General features: G+C 44.0%; 1 protein-coding gene across 1 annotated transcript in view; it reads left to right on the top strand.

The window, feature by feature from the left end:
* The window catches only part of CHIC1 (cysteine rich hydrophobic domain 1), a 54880-nt gene extending 47652 nt beyond the window's left edge, over window positions 1–7228 (top strand). The window contains exon 6 of the mRNA XM_075323878.1: window positions 6898–7228. Within this exon, the coding sequence (XP_075179993.1) occupies window positions 6898–6945 (48 nt within the window). The 3' untranslated portion in view covers window positions 6946–7228. The remainder of the gene's footprint in view (window positions 1–6897) is intronic.
* The last annotated feature ends 12122 nt before the right edge of the window (window positions 7229–19350 follow it).

Raw genomic sequence — 19350 nt, 5'->3', positions numbered from 1 at the left:
AATTTGACCTAAATACAGACTGCGCTTTACATACTGGCCCCTGGTCTTCTGACCAAAACTTGATGGTCTCAGTCATGTATGAGGCTGTCCAATTGAGGACAGGAGCCCAATAACCAATCCGTGCATTATGATCTGTACTCCGAACATCTCAATTCATACATACATACATACACACACACACACAATGTATAATGTGTGTGTACTTGGCTTTGTCAAACCTTGATTTGATTCAGCTGTGTGATTACATGCGGTTTTAGTTTCTGCAGCTGAAAAGCGCTCTAAATGTATGTTTGTTTTTTCTGTTACCTAAATTAATTCTCTATGGAAAGTCTGCACATATCTGTGTACTCATAAGAGAAATGGACTACCGTATTTGTGGGTTTGAAAAACAGACCACAGTTCATTTACCTAGCATAAAGCAAAAAAGCACAGTGGGCATGAGGATTCTATCAACCCATTCACTTTTCTGGAACTGCAAGAAGTGTTTTGTTTTTGTTTGTTTTTTTTTGTGCAGCATCAAAAACTCATCGTGGGAACTTGTACAAGTGTGATAATAGTAAGTTTAAGTAATATAGAGAGAAACTAATGTAGCTGAAAATGTACAGGAATGGTGAGAAGGTGACTGCTAAAGTAGTGCTATAGTTAGAGGAAGGCTCACGAGAGTGTCAGATCTGCCTCAAAGTTAGGGGCCCCATACACTATAGAGAGCTCCCGCCTAAATAATGACTTTGCCAACAGTCATCACTTTCGACTTCTCCATACGCCAAGACACTTGACCTGCTCAGTGCTTCTGTGTTCTCTCTTTAAAGAGCAGCTGCCAGACTCCTGGGGCAGCGGTTTTCTTCACTGTGAACATAAGGATTCTTATCTCCCCCAACAGGTGTCGAAGTACAGAGTTGAGGGGGAGAGGGGTGGCTCCCATACACTTTACACTGTTGGCCAAGCCCGCTGATATCTGGTTCGGCTGACGTTAGTCTGTATATGGGGACCTTAAAGGGAACCTGTCGCCACTTTTTTGGCGTATAAGCTGCGGCCACCCCCAGTGGGCTCTTATATACAGCATTCTAACATGCTGTATATAAGAGCCCAGGCCGCTGTGAGAACATAAACACTTTATAATACTTACCTAACGGTTGTGCGGTTGGCCATATGGGCGTCTCTGTTCTCCGGTGCTGCCTCCTCCTCTTTCGGCCATCTTCGTCCTTTTTCTGAAGCCTGTGTGCATGACGCGTCTCTCAGGACCTGAATGCCGGCGAGTGTGTATGACATTGGACGCGTCATGCACCGCGGCTTCAGAAGATGGAGGACGAAGATGGCCGAAAGAGGCGGCACCGGACAACGGAGACGCCCATATGGCCCACCACGCAACCGTTGGGTATTTATAAAGTGTTTTTTATGTTCTCACAGCGGCCTGGGCTCTGATATACAGCATGTTAGAATACTGTATATAACAGCCCGGTGGTGGTGGCCGCAGCTTATACACCAAACAAGTGACAGGTTCCCTTTAACTCTCTCCCCTTTATTTTTTTTTTCTGCTTGATAAAGTATGTCTCAAGCTCATTGAGTTGGCTGTAAGTATCTCCTGAGTGGTGACTTGGAAGTTTGTGACACACTTGGCTTTAAGTTTTGCAAATGGATTTAGAACTATACAGGACGCTGTTAATAATGCAGCAATAGATCCAGATAACGCCTTGTCAAAGGATATAAAGACAGGCTTTCTTTTACAGATCACGTTTTATTCTTAGTATCAAACTCTTTAATGTGTACAGCAGCAGGTTATGTCTCAGATTAATATTGCTGACAATCGGTTGTTTGACTTTATTCTTCAAAAAGTTCTGATCCCACACATTTCAATGCTGGAAATTTGTTTTGTTTTGTTTTTTTAAATGCTAAACCTTCAGCTTTTATCTGTAAATATAGCGTACAAAAATGAGTTTTGGTAAATGCATAATTACTGGTATATCAAATGTCAGCTGTGTAACAATATCCAAAATAGCAGTTGCACTCAAAGGGAAGGAGAAAACAAGAATGTAGATGTTGAACATTAGAATTTTATAAAAGGTCAGTTTGGAGAAGAGCTTTAGAGTAGAACCCAGAGGAGAGTTCCACCTTGATGCGGTGTCTGGGCACAAGTAAATTTGGCCACCATTGTTTGCTAAGTAACTCATTTTTCAAAAAATGTTTTCTTGGCAGTAATGCGTATTCATATTCCAATGTTCAGCATCTAGAGTCTTGTTTTTTCTCCTCCCCTTTACTTGAATGCAACTGCTATTTTGGATGTTATGTCATGTTCAGTATGCACCAGTTCAGACTAATAGATTAGGAAGTGTCGGCAATTTTTCTAGCCAGCTGTGTAACAGTCGGCATGTGCCTGTTAAGGAAGCAATCGGGAAGGTCACAGTCAATCTAAAGACTGCATTCAAGGCCTGCAGTTTGAGGGCAAGCCATTCAATGTGCCGATCATCCATCCTGCAGCTAGATTTAAAAGTACTAACGAGAAAATTCTAGAAAAACTTGTATCAACCCCCAATGTAAAAAACCCAACAACTTATTGCTGACTTTATAAATTCAAGCTATGAAAATTGTGTTAATATAACTGTATGGTAGAAGCCATAAAATTAAATCTAAACAATAGAACTGCATTTTTATTTTTTTTTTCTTGCTTGCGACATTACCTTACTCTGACATTGTTTTAGTTGCAATCAAAGCCCAATATTTTCCCGTTAAAATGAGTTGTTGTTTTTTTATATATATATATATATATATATATATATATATATATATATATATATATATATATATATATATATATAATTAGACCAAAATTTTGGACACACCTCATTCAAAGAGATTTCTTTATTTTCATGACTCTAAAAATTGTAGATTCACATTGCAGACAACAAAACTATGAATGAAAACATGTGGAATGAAATTGGAACAACTGAAAATATGTCTTCTATTCTAGGTTCTTCAAAGTAGCCACCTTTTGCTTTGATTACTGCTTTGCACACTCTTGGCATTCTCTTGATGAGCTTCAAGAGGTAGTCACCGGAAATTGTTTTCCAACAGTCTTGAAGGAGTTCCCTGAAATCCTTAGCCCTTGTTGGCCCTTTTGCCTTCACTCTGCGGTCCAGCTCACCCCAAACCATCTCGATTGGGTTCAGGTCTGGTGACTGTGGAGGACAGGTCATCTGGCGTAGCACCCCATCACTCTCCTTCTTAGTCAAATAGCCCTTATTCAGCCTGGAGGTGTGTTTGGGGTCATTGTCCTGTTGAAAAATAAATGAAGGTCCAACTAAACGCAAACCGGATTGAATAGCATGCCGCTGCAAGATGATGTGGTAGGCATGCTATTTAGTATGTTTTCAATTTTGAATAAATCCCCAACAGTGTCACCAGCAAAGCACCCCCACACCATCACACCTCCTCCTCCATGCTTCACAGTGGGAAGTAGGCATGTACAGTCCATCCATTCACCTTTTCTTCATAGACACGGTGGTTGGATCCAAAGATCTCTAATTTGGACTCTTCAGACCAAAGCAGAGATTTCCACTGGTCTAATGTCCATTCCTTGTGTTCTTTAGCCCAAACAAGTCTCTTCTGCTTGTTGCCTAACCTTAGCAGTGGTTTCCTAGCAGCTATTTTACCATGAAGGCCTGCTCCACAAAGTCTCGTCTTAATAGTTGTTTTGGAGATGAGAAGGTGTGTCCAAACTTTTGGTCTGCACTGTAATATATAATTTCATTTTTTTAACCACTTAAAGATAACATTTTTACAAGGACCTTGTAAGTGCATTCTGCATTATGATGGAGTTGCCGCAGTTGTGTAGTGAGTCTGCCATTCTACTTTCTACATTGTGAAAATATGCCTAAATTTAAACTATGTAATTGGACAGTTATGCTACATTTTAAAGGGATTTTCCACTCTTGTGGCCGCAAAACAAATCCACCTATCCGCGGTTACCAGGTTCTGCAGTGGCCACTTGTAAATACCCTTACATTCATTGTACACTGTTTGGTATCAATACATTTTTGTCTCTACATAGTCACATGAGGGGTTTATTTTGTTTGTTTGATATGTAGCTTTATTTTATTTTTTATAGCGCCATCATATTCCGCAGTGTTTTGCTGACATGTTCACTGGACCTATTAGGGCTCACCATCTAAATTCCCTATCTGTATGTCTTTGGAGAGTGGGAGGAAACTCACACAAGCATGGAGAGAACATGCAAACTCCTTGTTGATGTTGTCCTCTGGGGTTGAATATCAACAGTGAACAAAAAAGGCTTTGAAACTTCCCAATAAGTATATATTAGAGTTCATATAGTAAAAATAATACTTTTGCATTAGAGATGGATACTCAAAATTGTTTAAATCTTAGGATTGGCATTAAAATGCCTAAGGAGATACTGTAATGAAAAAGGAGTTAAAACTGGCATAAAGTTCATACTGTGGTAACAAATACGTTTGTTTTTTTGTTGCCCAAAATGCAAGTTTCGCATCGAGCTTCATCAGGGCTCCTTTTTAAAAGAAAAGGTTACAATTTTATTTAGATAAAATAGATTTATATTTAATAGATTAAAGTTTTCCCATCTCTGCTATTAATTCATGGATGAGGTATGAAGATTGGCATCCAAACTAGAGGTTGGGGTCTGGATACAGCTGGGCGTAACAGAGTTGCTGAAACAGTATAGCTCACCCACGTGGTTGTGTCAGATGCCAGCTTCCTGTGGCTGGTATATGGATGCTGATATTTTGCAAAAGGCTGCATTAAGTAAAACTAATTTTAGGTGAAATCTTTAAGCATGAAAAAGAGAACAAACATGCTCCTTAACGTTGGATTCACAAAGACTGTATTTTATGCCATGGACAAATCCGCTGCCTACAAAATTGTATGCCTAGTTGCTGATGAAATTGCTTGCTTTGCAATGGTGGTGCTGTTATAGGGAACCTGTCACCAGTTTTTTGCTTTATAAGCTGTGGCTACCACCACTGGGCTCTTATATACAGCATTGTAACATGCCGTATATAAGAGCCCAGGCCGCTGTGTAGAACATAAACACTTTGTATAATACTCACCTAAACCCTCGCTGCGGCTCAAATGGGCATCTTCGTCCTCCGGTGCCTCCTTTTTTTTTGGCCATCTTCATCCTCCTTTTGAAGCCTGTGTGCATGATGCGTCCTACGTTATACACACTCGCCAGTCCCGTGCATGCGCACTACAATACTTTGATCTGCCCTGATCAAAGTGCGCCTGCGCAGGACCTGAATGCCGGCAAGTGTGTATGACGTTGGACGCGTCATGCACCGCAGCTTCAGAAGATGGAGGACGAAGATGGCCGAAAGAGGCGGAGCCGGCACCGGAGAACGGAGACACCCATCTGACCCACATCCACCGCAGCAACCGGTTTAGGTGAGTATTATAAAGTCTTTTTTCTGTTTTACACAGTGGCCTGGGCTCTTATATACAGCATGTTAGAATGCTATATATAAGAGCCCAGTGGTGGTGGCCACAGGTGATATGCCGAAAAACTGGTGACAGGTTCCCTTTAAGAGCAATGCCGTTAACACTAGAAGTCCCAGAGAGGGGTCATTTAACATTTCTACCTTTGGAACCCAGAGAGGGGTCGAATGACCTGAAGGATTTTAGCTAACATCCTATAATCACCGTCTTTTGTTCTGTAATTAAGGCCATTACTGTCACACCACAGGAGGTTGTTGTTTTCCATTGAGTTTAGCCCTTTAAGGTCCAGTCACACTAAACAACTTACCAGCGATCCCAACAACGATAGGGATCGCTGGTAAGTTGCTAGGAGGTTGCTGGTGAGATGTCACACTGCGACGCTCCAGCGATCCCACCAGCAACCTGACCTGGCAGGGATCGCTGGAGCGTCGCTACACGAGTTGCTGGTGAGCTCACCAGCAACCAGTGACAAGCCCCCAGCGCCGCGTGGAAGATGCTGCGCTTGGTAACTAAGTTAAATATCGGGTAACCAACCCATATTTACCATGATTACCAGCGCACGCAGCTACACGTGCAGATAGCAGGGAGCAGCGCACACTGCTTAGCGCTGGCTCCCTGCTCTCCTAGTTACAGCACACATCGGGTTAATTAACCCGATGTGTCCTGCTGCTACATGTGCACAGAGCAGGAGCCGGCACTGACAGTGAGAGCGGCGGAGGCTGGTAACAAAGGTAAATATCGGGTAACCAAGGTAAGGGCTTCTTGGTTACCCGATATTTACATTGGTTACCAGCCTCCGCAGAAGCCGGCTCCTGCTGCCTGCACATTTAGTTGTTGCTGTCTCGCTGTCACACACAGCGATCTGTGCTTCACAGCGGGACAGCAACAACTAAAAAATGGCCCAGGACATTCAGCAACAACCAACGACCTCACAGCAGGGGCCAGGTTGTTGCTGGATGTCACACACAGCGACATCACTAGCAACATCGCTGCTACGTCACAAAAGTTGTTCGTTAGCAGCGATGTTGCTAGCGATGTTGCTTAGTGTGACGGGGCCTTTAGTTTCTAGTTAGTTCTATTCAGTTTCGATTAAGGGTCAAATGACCCTCTTTCGGGACTTCAGGGGGGGAGCTCGAAATTTCTGGGACTTCTAGTGTTAAAGGACTGTGTGTGCATCCAGTTGAAGAACTAGCCTCACGATATCAGCCATGTCTGACTTTTCCATTTGGGTAAATTAAAAACTGATTACTATTTTTCTTTTTAATAAATGTTTGTTTTCGTTTTCAAAGCCTACAGTTTCCAACTCTCAAATGATGAAATCTGTGCCGTTTTTAATGTGATTACTTAATTTTGGAAAAACCTTTCTGTAGATCACAATACATCAATGATTTTGTAACTTTACATGTATAATATCAGCTCAACTTCATTTATAAGGATTGTACTTCGTGGTGTCAAGTATCGGCAGCGATTCTAGACGTTTGACATGGCAGAAGGAATCTGATGGACTTACTGTTCTGAGGAGAGAAGATTTACGTTTCCAGTACATTTCTTCCAGTCTGCTTATAGAAACCACTTCTTTTCATTAGTGAAAGTCACACAGTGACACAAACTGAGCCTCTTTGTTGCCATCCGTGGGATAAACAAATGAAAGAACTGAAAAACAGATGTGCCAAAATGTATCTTCAACTTTATCACTGAGAGGCACTTACACAGGATGTGCGATTTTAGATTTGTTGGTCAAATAAACTGCATTTCATCTGTTCAAATAAACTAATTCATATTTTATCTCTGCTCTTATTTTCACTATTACCATAGTAAGGACTGCAGACCACAAATAAAAATGTACTCAGGTTGTGAAGGTAAAAAAAAAGCTGCATTTTCCAGAAATTGCACCCCATCTCTCATTGGGTTTTGTTGGGTATTGTAGCTCCATTGAAGTAAAAAAAAAGTGATTTGTAAATGTATGGTCACACTGAATTACTGAATTTTTTTTTTGCATGGATTTTGAAGCAGATCTACTGCAAATGCTGTTTGAGTAGTATTTAGGCTGGGGCCACACGGGGCACTAGTGCGGTGCTCGCATGACACTCGCCTTACACTAGCAGTACAGCGGGGCCAAGTGTCATGCTAGTATCCCTGCAACTGAGGTCCGACTGAGCGAACGGACCTCAGCTGCAGGAGGCGGGCCGGCGCTGCGGACGGGAGAGCGGGATTTCTCTCCCTCTCCTCCGTAGCTGGCTATTGCGATTCTCGCACTGCACTTGCGGTACACCGGTGTACCGCAAGTGCAGTGCGATTTTTCTCTCTCATACACTTGAATGGGTGCGAGAGAGTCTCGCATTACACCCGCAGCATGCTGCGATTGTTTTCTCGGTCCGATTAGGGCTGAGAAAATAATCGCTCCTAGGTGCTGACACACAGGCTAATATTGGTCCGAGTGGAATGTGATGTTTTTTCACACTCCACTCGCACTGATTTTCTCGCCGTGTGGCTTAAGCCTTAAATGGGAAATCCAGATCGCTGATCCAACCAACAGTGAAGTTTCTTTCCAACTAGGTTCTAAAAACTTTGCCGCTGCAGGAGAAACAGGGACTTGTCACTTCTTTAATGTGGATTCCTTGTGGAATGTCCTTGCCTTTGGCATGTGAAAAGCCTGGGGGAAAAAAAAGGTGTGCAAACATTAAAAAACAAAACACTTTAAAAACTGTGACAGCTCTGATGACCTTATTAGAAAATGAGATGGCTTTCTCTTATCTACTGTATGTCAGATTTTCAAAGAAGCAAAATTAATTCCTAATGCTACACACTAGAGATAATCGGTGCTTTTGAAAGTCTAGTTTAGCTAATTTTAAAGATTTATTAATTTATTTTTTTTCCAAAAATTCAATTTGCTGCCAATCAATTTATCACAAAGTTTTGCATAGGCCTCTTTCACACGTCCGTGAAAATCACGCACGTTTTTCACAGATGTGTCAAAGGTGCGTTTTGCCCTCCGTGAGCCGTGTTTATGGCACACGTGTGTTCTCCGTGATAACACAAGGAGAACGGGAACTTTCTACTCACCTGTCCCTGGCTTCGCTGTCCGTGGTGCTGATCTTTAAGGTCCAGTCACACTAAGCAACGTACCAGCGATCCCAACAACGATAGGGATCGCTGGTAAGTTGCTAGGAGGTTGCTGGTGAGATGTCACACTGCGACGCTCCAGCGATCCCACCAGCAACCTGACCTGGCAGGGATCGCTGGAGCGTCACTACACGAGTTGCTGGTGAGCTCACCAGCAACCAGTGACCAGCCCCCAGCGCCGCGTGGAAGATGCTGCGCTTGGTAACTAAGGTAAATATCGGGTAACCAACCCGATATTTACCTTGGTTACCAGTGCACGGAGCTACACGTGCAGAGAACAGGGAGCAACGCACACTGAGCGCTGGCTCCCTGCTCTCCTAGTTACAGCACACATCGGGTTAATTACCCGATGTGTGCTGCAGCTACATGTGCACAGAGCAGGGAGCAGCGCACACTGCTTAGCGCTGGCTCCCTGCTCTCCTAGCTACAGCACACATCGGGTTAATTAACCCTATGTGTCCTGCAGCTACATGTGCACAGAGCAGGAGCCGGCACTGACAGTGAGAGCGGCGGAGGCTGGTAACAAAGGTAAATATCGGGTAACCAAGGACAGGGCTTCTTGGTTACCTGATGTTTACATTGGTTACCAGCCTCCGCAGAAGCCGGCTCCTGCTGCCTGCACATTTAGTTGTTGCTGTCTCGCTGTCACACACAGCGATCTGTGCTTCACAGCGGGAGAGCAACAACTAAAAAATGGCCCAGGACATTCAGCAACAACCAACGACCTCACAGCAGGGGCCAGGTTGTTGCTGGATGTCACACACAGCAACATCGCTAGCAACGTCACAAAAGTTGTTCGTTAGCAGCGATGTTGCTAGCGATGTTGCTTAGTGTGACGGGGCCTTTAGTCTCCGGTCCTGCTGACTCCCCGCTGCTGCTGCTTACGGCCCTCAGTGAAGTGAATATGCAATGAGCATAATGAGCAGCGGTCGGAAGGAAGTGACAGCAGCGGCAGAGACAGCAGGGCTGGAGAAGGTGAGTAAAGTGGTTTTTTTTTGTTTTTTTTTTTATATATAATATATATTTGTCGCAGACACGTGTTTTCTCCAGTGAGTGTTACACATCCATGTGGTCCGTTTGTGTTCCGTGTGATGCCAGAGAAAAACGGACATGTCTACGTGTGGAGCACACATATGCTCCACACGTACACACGGTCCATTGCAGAATACGCATGTGAGCGCAGACCCATTGATTTTAATGGGTCTACGTGTGCCCGTGTCTCTGGTACATGAGGAAACGGACCAAACACGTACCGGAGACACGGACATGTGAAGGAGGTCTAAGCCTGTAAAGAGAATTCGTCAAAAAGATCAATATTCCTAAGCCATCCATATGGGTATGCAGATGATAGAAATTTGAATAAAATTATATCTTGATATTTACAAAAGTATTTAATTTCAGAGAGGGTGAGGGTTTTATTTCTTAACATTCAAATTATCTTTTAAGATCTATGGACAAGATACAATCTCTGATCTGCCTCCAGAGCTTATTTTAAATTAAAAGGGATATTACTGGTGTAAGACATGTAATGACTGATAGTCTGCTCTCCTGATTTCACTGCAGAACTGCCAGTTTATAACAAACAGTATGGCAGAGTTTGGTTTTGTCTCATTACAAACACAGCTACAGCTCTCTTCTAATCATGCTGTCAGTTTTGCTGCAGAGATGTGCCTGACTACAACAAACTCTTCAGATTCCAACTCACAGGTAGTGAGTGGGGGAAGAGAGGACAGTACAGCTGATTTGACTGCACTATGAGAGAACAGATATGTTTACAATGGAACAAAGCTCAACTCTGCTGTAATATGGAGGTTTAATCAAGCACAGCGCTGCAGTGAGATCAGGACAGCAGATTGTCAGTCATTTCGTTTCACACCGTTAATACATCCTTGTATTTAAGCCCTGGAGGCAGACTCTCAGGGAGATCTACAGTGGCATGTAAAAGTTTGGACACCACTGGTCAAAATTGCTGTTATTGTGAACTTTTAAGTTGAAGAATAAATGATCTCTTAAAGGTATAAAGTTAAAGATGACACATTTCCTTTGTATTTTAGCCCCCCATTTTTTTTTTACTTTTAAATTACAAAAAGGAAAATAGGTGATTCAAATGTTTGGGCACCCTTGGAGATTTGTGTGCTCGGCTAACTTTGACCAAGGTTTCAGACCTTATTTAATCTGTTACAGTTATGGCTTGTTCACTATCAATGTTAGGAAAGGCTGAGCGATGCAAATGTCACAGCTTTTTTAAAACCCAGCCTCTTCTTAACCTTGTACTTAAAAACCACCATGGGTTCTTCTAAGCAGCTGCCTAGCACTCTGAAAATGGTGGACTTCCACATATCAGGAGAAGGCTATAAGAATATAGTAAAGCATTGTCAAGTTGCCCTTTCTTCCATTTGTATTTAAATGGTGATTTAAAAGTAACAAAGATAAGATCAAGTAATGATCAGGTCAAATAAAGATAAGGTCTGAAAGACCAAGCAAAATTTCTGTGAAAACTGCTCATTGGATTGCTAGAGAGGCAAATCAGAACCTCTCGCTTGACTGCAAAATACCTTCAGGAAGGTTTAGCAGAGTCTGAACAGTAGAATAATATACCACAACTCCAGAGACACCTGCACAAATATCACGGAAGAGTCATCATCAGAAAACCTCTCCTGTGTCCTAACCATAAAATTCAGTGTCAGAAGTATGCCAAAGAAACTGTTGCATGTGGAAATAAGGCCTGTGGACCCATTAGGTTAAAATAGAACTCTTTGGCCACAATGATCAAAGGCATGTGTGGAGAATGAAAAGGCACATCATTTCAGAAAAATATCTTGCTAACCATTAAGCATAGGGTGGATCAATCAAACTGTGGGGTCGTGTTGCAGTCAGTGGCACAGGGAAAATTTCACGGGTAGAGGGAGAAAAATTCAATGACATTTCAACAAATTCAAACACAATGAAAAGTGGATGACGTCTACAAAAGGATAATGATCCTAAACACAGGTCAAAATCCACAATAGACTACCTCAAGAGACGCAACCTGAAGGTTTTACAATGGCCGTCAGTCCCCTGAGCTGAACCTCATTGAAAATCTGTGACTAGATCTTAAAAGAGCACTGCATGCAAGATTACCCAGGAAAAATGGATGAAAATCTCTCAAACAATAATTGAAAGACTCTTGGTAACAAAAAGCATTAACAAGCTGTGGTACATGCCAAAGGAGGTGCTACGAGGTACTAACCGTGCAAGGTGCCCAAATTTTTGCATCTGCCCATTTTCCTTGTTTGGTAATTTTAAAATATAAAAATATATATTTTTTTAGCCTAACATACAAAGGAAATGTGTCATCTTTAACTTTACACCGTTTAGAGATCATTTCAAATTCAACTTGCTTAACTGTTCACAATAACAGTAATTTTGACCAGGGGTGCCGAAGCTTTTACATGCTGCGGTTTGTCTTGCCCATAAATATTAACTCATTTACATATTGAAAAAAACACTGATTTTTTGGGGGGATAAGACATCAAATTGGCTACGGTATTTACTCATCTAATACAGAAGACTGCATGTTTTTGAAGCTGGATTTGATATCCTTTTCACACTATTTGCGTCCTGGCAGAGGCATTGTCATTGCTCTGATGAAGTGGGATACTACAACGTTGAGCTAGACTTTCGAAAGATTATATGAAGCCCCGGATATTTTGGTATCATTTTATTCAACTTTACTGTACATGACTTTCATGCCTATATAGTCAGCTTAGGAGGGTTGAGCCATCTGACCGATTCTCATTAATTGCTCAGAAAAGATGTAACGCTCTGATGTCTCCTTGGATTCTAGGCCTTAGAAAGCCTCATCATATGAGCGTATGGTAACTTGGTTATCAACAGGCTGTTCAGCAATCAACAGCCTCCAAAGACATTATGCTTTTTTCATTGTAGAAAATAAAAAGGACCAAAAAGTTATCAATTTTTCAGATCGAATGTATGCCTTGAAACTGCATAGATGGATGACTAATACAGAAGATGTAGCTTTTTCACAAGGCAGAGGTTTTCAAAAACTATCCTTGTGTACAGTACCAAGCCTTTTTTATATAGTGCATAAATTATCCTGAGTTTTGCATTTGACCAAGATTTGCTATTTGTGAAATGAAGAAAATATGGCGTATTCCCAAACTGTGCCTTAGGCTATGTGCGCACTAGAAATGTGAAGTTTCTCAAGAAAATTTGTTGAGAAACTTCTGCCAGTGAAAGATTTCCGGACCTGCGGAAAAAATCCGCACCAAATCCGCATGTGGTTTTGCCGCGGATTTACCGCGGATTTACCACGGATTTACCGCGGATTTACCGCAGGTTTGTCCCTGCAATAAATAATAAAGATAATCGATAGACAGATAATGGATAGAGGGAAAGATGGATAGATGAATAGATAGATAGATAGAGGGATAGATAGATAGATGAATAGATAGATAGATAGAGGGATAGATAGATAGATGAATAGATAGATAGATAGATAGATAGAGGGATAGATGGATAGATAGATAGATAGATAGATGAGAAAAACCTATATAATGTTCCACCTCCCTGCATTTTCTAAGCTGGCACCCTTTAGTGACTTTCATGTGGCACTAAAGGGTGCTTAGCCTTGTATTTAGCCATAAAATAAATAAATAATTAAAAAAAAACGACGTGAGGTCCCCCCATTTTTTGTAGCCAGCTAGGGTAAAGCAGACGGCTGCAGCCTGCAGACCACCGCTGGCAGCTTCACCTTGGCTGATAATCCAAAACAGTGGGCACCCCATGCTGTTATTTTAAATTATATAAATAATTTAAAACAAAAAACGTGCGGTCCCCCCCATATTGGATCACCAGCCAAGGTAAAGCGGACAGCTGGGGTCTGATATTCTCAGACTAGGGAGGTCCACTGTTATTGGACACTCCCCAGCCTAAAAATAGCAGGCCGCAGCCGCCCCAGAAGTGGCGCATCCATTAGACGTGCCAATCCTGGCGCTTTGCCCCAGCTCATCCCGCGCCCTGGTGCGTTGGCAAACGGTGTAATATATGGGGTTGATGCCAGATGTGTAATGTCACCTGGCATCAAGCCCTGGGGTTGGTGAGGTCAGGCGTCTATCAGATACCCGACATCACCAACCCAGTCAGTAATAATTAAAAAATAGACAACAAAAAAAGTTTTATTTGAAAAAACACTCCCCACATAGCCTCTTTAACCAATTTATTGAAAAGAACAATCAATCCACGTCCGGCGTAATCCAATAAGGGGGGGGTCCCACGGCGATCCATACCATAGTCGCTGTCCCAGTCAATGAAGAACAGAATGTTCCCCATTGGCTGGGAGAGCTGTGCAGTGACCTGACCTAACATCAATAGGTCAGCTCAGGTCACTGCAGGGGATGACGAGCGCTGCCATCAGGAGCATAGATGAGATCATTACCTTCTGTGATCATCTCCTGTACTGCTGATGTCAGCGCTGTCACTGACTTCTATGCCCGCCGCGTTGTCAGAAGTATCGCGAGAGCCAGTGACGTCACCGCCAGTGACAGTCTCGGGCCGCTCGCGAGACGGGCATAGACAGCAGTGACAGCGCTGACGTCAGGAGGCAGGAGATCGTCACAGCAGGTAATGATCTCACCTCCTGACAGCAGCGATCGTCATCCCCGCGGCTCCCAGCACTGCAGGATGTCAGTGTCTGCCTGCGCTGCCGTGTGACAGGCTGCTGACACTGCGGGCAGACACTGACACACTGCGGGCAGACACTGACACCCTGCAGTGCAGTGTCAGTGTCTGCCTGTGTCAGTGTCTGCCTGCGCTGCAGCGTGACAAGCTGCTGACACTGCGGGCAGACTCTGACACCCTGCAGTGCAGGCAGCCGCGAGGCCGGAGCAGGACACAGACTGCACGGGCACCTGGAGGTCGCACGGAAGTGCTTCTGTGCGGCGTCCAGGGAGTGCGACGTCTGTGTTTACTCTGCTCCGCCTCCTCTTCCTGGATAATGACATCGCTTCCTGCAAAACCGCAGGCAGCGATGAGCATTACCGCAGGTAAATCGCGGCTATACCGGGGGTATACCGCACATCATTGCTACCTGCGGAATACCCCCGGAATACCGCAGGTACCTGCGGAAATTAATGGACATGCACATTTTCTCAAGAAAGTTTCTCGAGAAAATTTTCTCAAGAAATTTTCTTGAGAAAAATCCGCACAGTGCGCACAGCTATTTTTTTTTCTCATTGAATTTCATGGGAAATGTCTGCACAAAGATTGCAGACATTTCTCAAGAAATTTCCGGGGCAAATCCGCGGGTAAATCCGCAGGTAAAAAGCTCTAGTGCGCACATAGCCTAATTCTCCAATATAAAAATAGCAATAAAAAGAGGATAATATCCTCCAAAAATTAATTCAGTTTTTTGTTTGTACAGGATACAGCCAGGCCCCTTTCTGTTTGGCCTTGCATTGTAGAGTGTCTGTCCGTGCATGATACATAGTGGAGTACGGCTTGGCAGCCCGCCTGATCTAATAGAAGGGCGTCACCTAATAGGCTGCGGGTTTGTGACTGCCATCTGCATGTGAACAGCGCTCTATGCAACCCACTAGTGTGCAGTTTTATCATCTAGCATTCGCCCCCCTCCATTCCATGGAGGTGTGTGTGTGATTTGCTCCTTCTGCACCCGTGATGCTTCCACTTTAGTGGGGGTTTAGCTGTATCCTGCTAGAGTACTAGTTTTTGGCCTGGGCGATGTACACACTGCAGCCCAACTTGCTGTGTGTGCCTAATTCTCCCTTTAAATAGGTAGCAACAAGTGAAGAATCAAAGGCTTTTCAACTAGGAGTGAAACATTTTTTGGGATCCACAATAACAATGAATTTTTATCAAGGCTTCCAAAAATGATCACTTTATTTAAGGAGCAAAAGTACTGTAGATTAGTTGTTTCAAAGGGAGGAAGTAAAGACTTGTCACAAAGTGATTTCCACCCCCCCCCTCCCCCTTTTTGGGTGCAGTTTTATATTTATACTAATAAGGCTATGCTTCTCAACAGTTGTTCAGTATAGCTATACAACACACTGCATAAGCACAGGAGATGTTTGTGGGCAAGCATTTAGTGGAATATGGTGATACAGACAAAGATATTTGACAATCAGCAGTACTGGCAACAGTACAATAAAGTGCTATAAAACAGTCTGCAGACAGGAGATGTATGGCTGGCATGGGTTTTTAATAGCAGTAGCAGAAGCCACACATTAGGCCCGTTTCACATGTCGGTGAAAAACACAAACGTTCTTCACTGACGTGTAAAACACGCATATGTCCCGTGATTCATGGCACACGTGGGTTGTCCATGTGCAATCCATGATACGTGATCTGTTATCCGTGATTGCACATGGATGTATGCTCACCTGTCCCGTTCCTGCTCTCCATGGTGCTGAAGTCTCCAGCGCTGTAGCGTCCGGCCACCGCTCTCTGCAGCTACTTACGTGTTGGCTCTGGCTGCATTCATGAATATTCATGATCCGGCCAGGAAGCTGCAGGGGCTGCACAGAGCGTCGCAGGAAAGGTGAGTTGAAAATGTTTATTATTTTAAATGTCCGTTTTTTCTGGTACATGTTTCACGTATCGTACCACTGCGTGGTCCGTGGGACATCAGTGATGCCAGAAAAAAACAGACATGTCTCCATGCAGCAATCACGGAGACGCGGTAAGTGAAAAATCACTGATGTGTGCACAGACCCATTCATTATAATGGGTCTGCGTATGTCAGTGATTCTGGTACATATAAAAGAAAAAGCACAAACGTACCACAATCACTGACGTCTGAAACAGGCCTTAGAGATGTATGATAGGGCAGACATGGAGAGGTCTGGCAGTGTAGGGCCAGTACTGACAGAGTACAGATGACATAATTGACGGGGAGTAGATGGTTGGCTGGGTTTGGGCCATCAATACTGGTGGTAGCAGAATGGTAAAGAAGACAATGGATAGACTGGCAGATGCTTCAGCCACTCTGATCACTGGCATCAGCCATAGGTGAAGTCTACACTGATCCATGCGTTATCTTGATAAATGAAAGGTTTCCAAACTTCCAGAGCATGACCTGCCATTGGCTGTATGAGTTCCCTCTCTGACAGTACACACCCATAGCAATCTGGGCCAGTTCTTGCCACTAGTACAATTTGCTGACCTATTGAATAAGGGCTTGTCTATTGGATTAAGGCTACTTTACACACTGCGATATCGGTCCCGATATCGCTAGTGTGGGTACCCGCCCCCATCTGTTGTGCGACACAGGCAAATCGCTGCCCGTGCCGCACAACATCGCCCAGACCTGTCACACATACTTACCTGCCCGGCGACGTCGCTGTGACCGGCGAACCGCCTCCTTTCTAAGGGGGCGGTCCGTGCGGCGTCACAGCGACGTCACGGAGCGGCCGCCCAATAGCAGCGGAGGGGCGGAGATGAGCGGGACGTAACATCCCGCCCACCTCCTTCCTTCCGCATAGCGGCCGGGAGGCAGGTAAGGAGAGCTTCCTTGTTCCTGCGGCGTCACACATACCGATGTGTGCTGCCGCAGGAGCGACGAACTACATCGTTACTGCTGCAGTAACGATAATCGAGAATGGACCCCCATGTCACCGATGAGCGATTTTGCACGTTTTTGCAACGATGCAAAATCGCTCATCGGTGTCACACGCAGCAACATCGCTAATGCGGCCGGATGTGCGTCACAAATTCCGTGACCCCAACGACTCCGCATTAGCGATGTCGCAGCGTGTAAAGCCCCCTTAAGGGCTTATGGTATGACCAAACCTCTCTGTTTAACAAGCAGATAAACATCTGGCCCATCATGTAAAATATACTTTAGTCGCTATTACTGCCTCAGCGACTTGTTATGGTCTTACTGCTGGCACAGGCAAAGGAGCATTGGCTTTCTTGTGTGTAGTGAGGAGTCTCCTGGTCAGCTGCATTTGGAAGCTATATGAAGTAGAGAACACAGCTTATTCTGGTACTACTCCAAATTTTGACTCACTTTTAGAAGTTGTGAATAATAGCCCCATTTTGATTTTATAGCAAGTGTTCAAAAGCATGGCTAACCAATCGTCATCCCTTTGCTTGTAGTAATGATACAACTGTCATCCAACAAGCATTAGAGCATACCACTTGCCATCCCTAGCAATTGATATTTAGTCAACATGGTTCTCGTCATTTTTACTTTGACTATCTGCCTCGTACCCTGTTCTGATTGCTGGCCAGCTTGATTTTTCCAAATGGGCAGGTGATGTTGCTTCATGTGCTGATGGAAAGCCATAGTTCCTAGCCTATGTGAGCCAACAATCTCAATGGCTTATTTTCTCCTGCATACTGCCAAATTATTATCTGGTGAAAACATCCAAAAGAACTCCTATTTGGAAGATGCCTGCATTTCTGACTCACTACATCAACGACCACATTTTCAGACGCTGTTAACCCTCCTCCACCAACGGCACATGTGGTATCTCCTGCTCCCAAAAAAACAGAATTATATTTTGCCCTGGAGGATCTTTGAACCTAAGTCAACCTATGCTATGTATCACCAAAGCCGACAGCCTCACTTTTCTTATGACATCACTTCCTCAGCACCCCTACCTCATTCCCAGGTCTTGTCCACCACAGAATCATTATCATCATGATCATTCCTGACTTAGCTCTCAGTTGCCCATGTGTCGGAAATGAAAAATATGTACTCCAAATTGGGCTTTGCAGATGCCCATTGTGATCCCATGTGATCATCTACCTGGGCCTATATAAGGTTCACCTAGACACCTCCTTGAGTCTTGGTATTAAGAGATCAGTGTCCCTAATACTCTGTTGCTCTGTGCACTTTGACCAGCCCAGTACCTGTCTGTGGTCATCAGGATATCTCCTTCCTGGATCTATCTCTATAGTTCCACTATCGCACCCACCTGCCTATGGTCTCCAGTCACACAACTATCCATGTCCTGTGTGTTTCACCTATCTGCTGCACTGATGCCCCTAGCCCATGTGCCCACATGGACTTAAGGCTTAGAGGGCCCACTTCACCTAGTGAGCCTTTTGTAACATTCTGCATATCACATACTCGCGGCCACATGACTGCTGTTTCCAGCTTTGACGTCGGGTCCCCCCTTTTTTCATAACTAGCCAATGTACAGCGGACAGCTGTGGGCTGGCATTTTTGGGAGGGAAGGCCATGGTTATTTGGCCTTTCCCAGCCTAAAAATAGCAGTCTGCGGTTGCCCCATGTTAGTGAATTGACAGCTGGCATCAAGCCCTTGTGTTAGTAATGGAGAGATGTCTATCAGACCCCCCATTACTAATCCAGGAGATGTAACTAGAAAGAAACACACAAAAAATATATTTTAAAAACACTCCCCCCCCACACTCAAGCCCTCATTTGCCAATTATTAAAATAATTTAAGAAAGCCTTGAAGTTCCAATGTAATCCATACAGAGGTCCCACAACTTTCCCAGTCTCAGTTTACCAGATTATGAAGAACATTCAGAGAATGAACCCCATAGGCTGGAACAGCAGCCACTGCCAGATCTCACACTGTGCTCTGTGATAACTGTCATTGGCAGTGAATTGCGGTGATGTCATGAGCTCACTGCACTTCACAACAACCGTGTTACAGAGAAAGCAGTGAAAAAAGCTGGTGGCAGTGGACTGTGGTAAGCTCAAGATGTCACTGCTGCCGTCTATTCTCATGCTACCTTCCGTGTGACTCGGCTGCTGTGAACTGGGGTGACCTC

Source organism: Anomaloglossus baeobatrachus, chromosome 9 (genome assembly GCF_048569485.1).
Source record: "Anomaloglossus baeobatrachus isolate aAnoBae1 chromosome 9, aAnoBae1.hap1, whole genome shotgun sequence".
Taxonomy (NCBI): Eukaryota; Metazoa; Chordata; class Amphibia; order Anura; family Aromobatidae; genus Anomaloglossus; species Anomaloglossus baeobatrachus.
The sequence above is the reverse complement of the archived record's forward strand: the minus strand, read 5'-3'. Positions and strand labels throughout refer to the sequence as shown.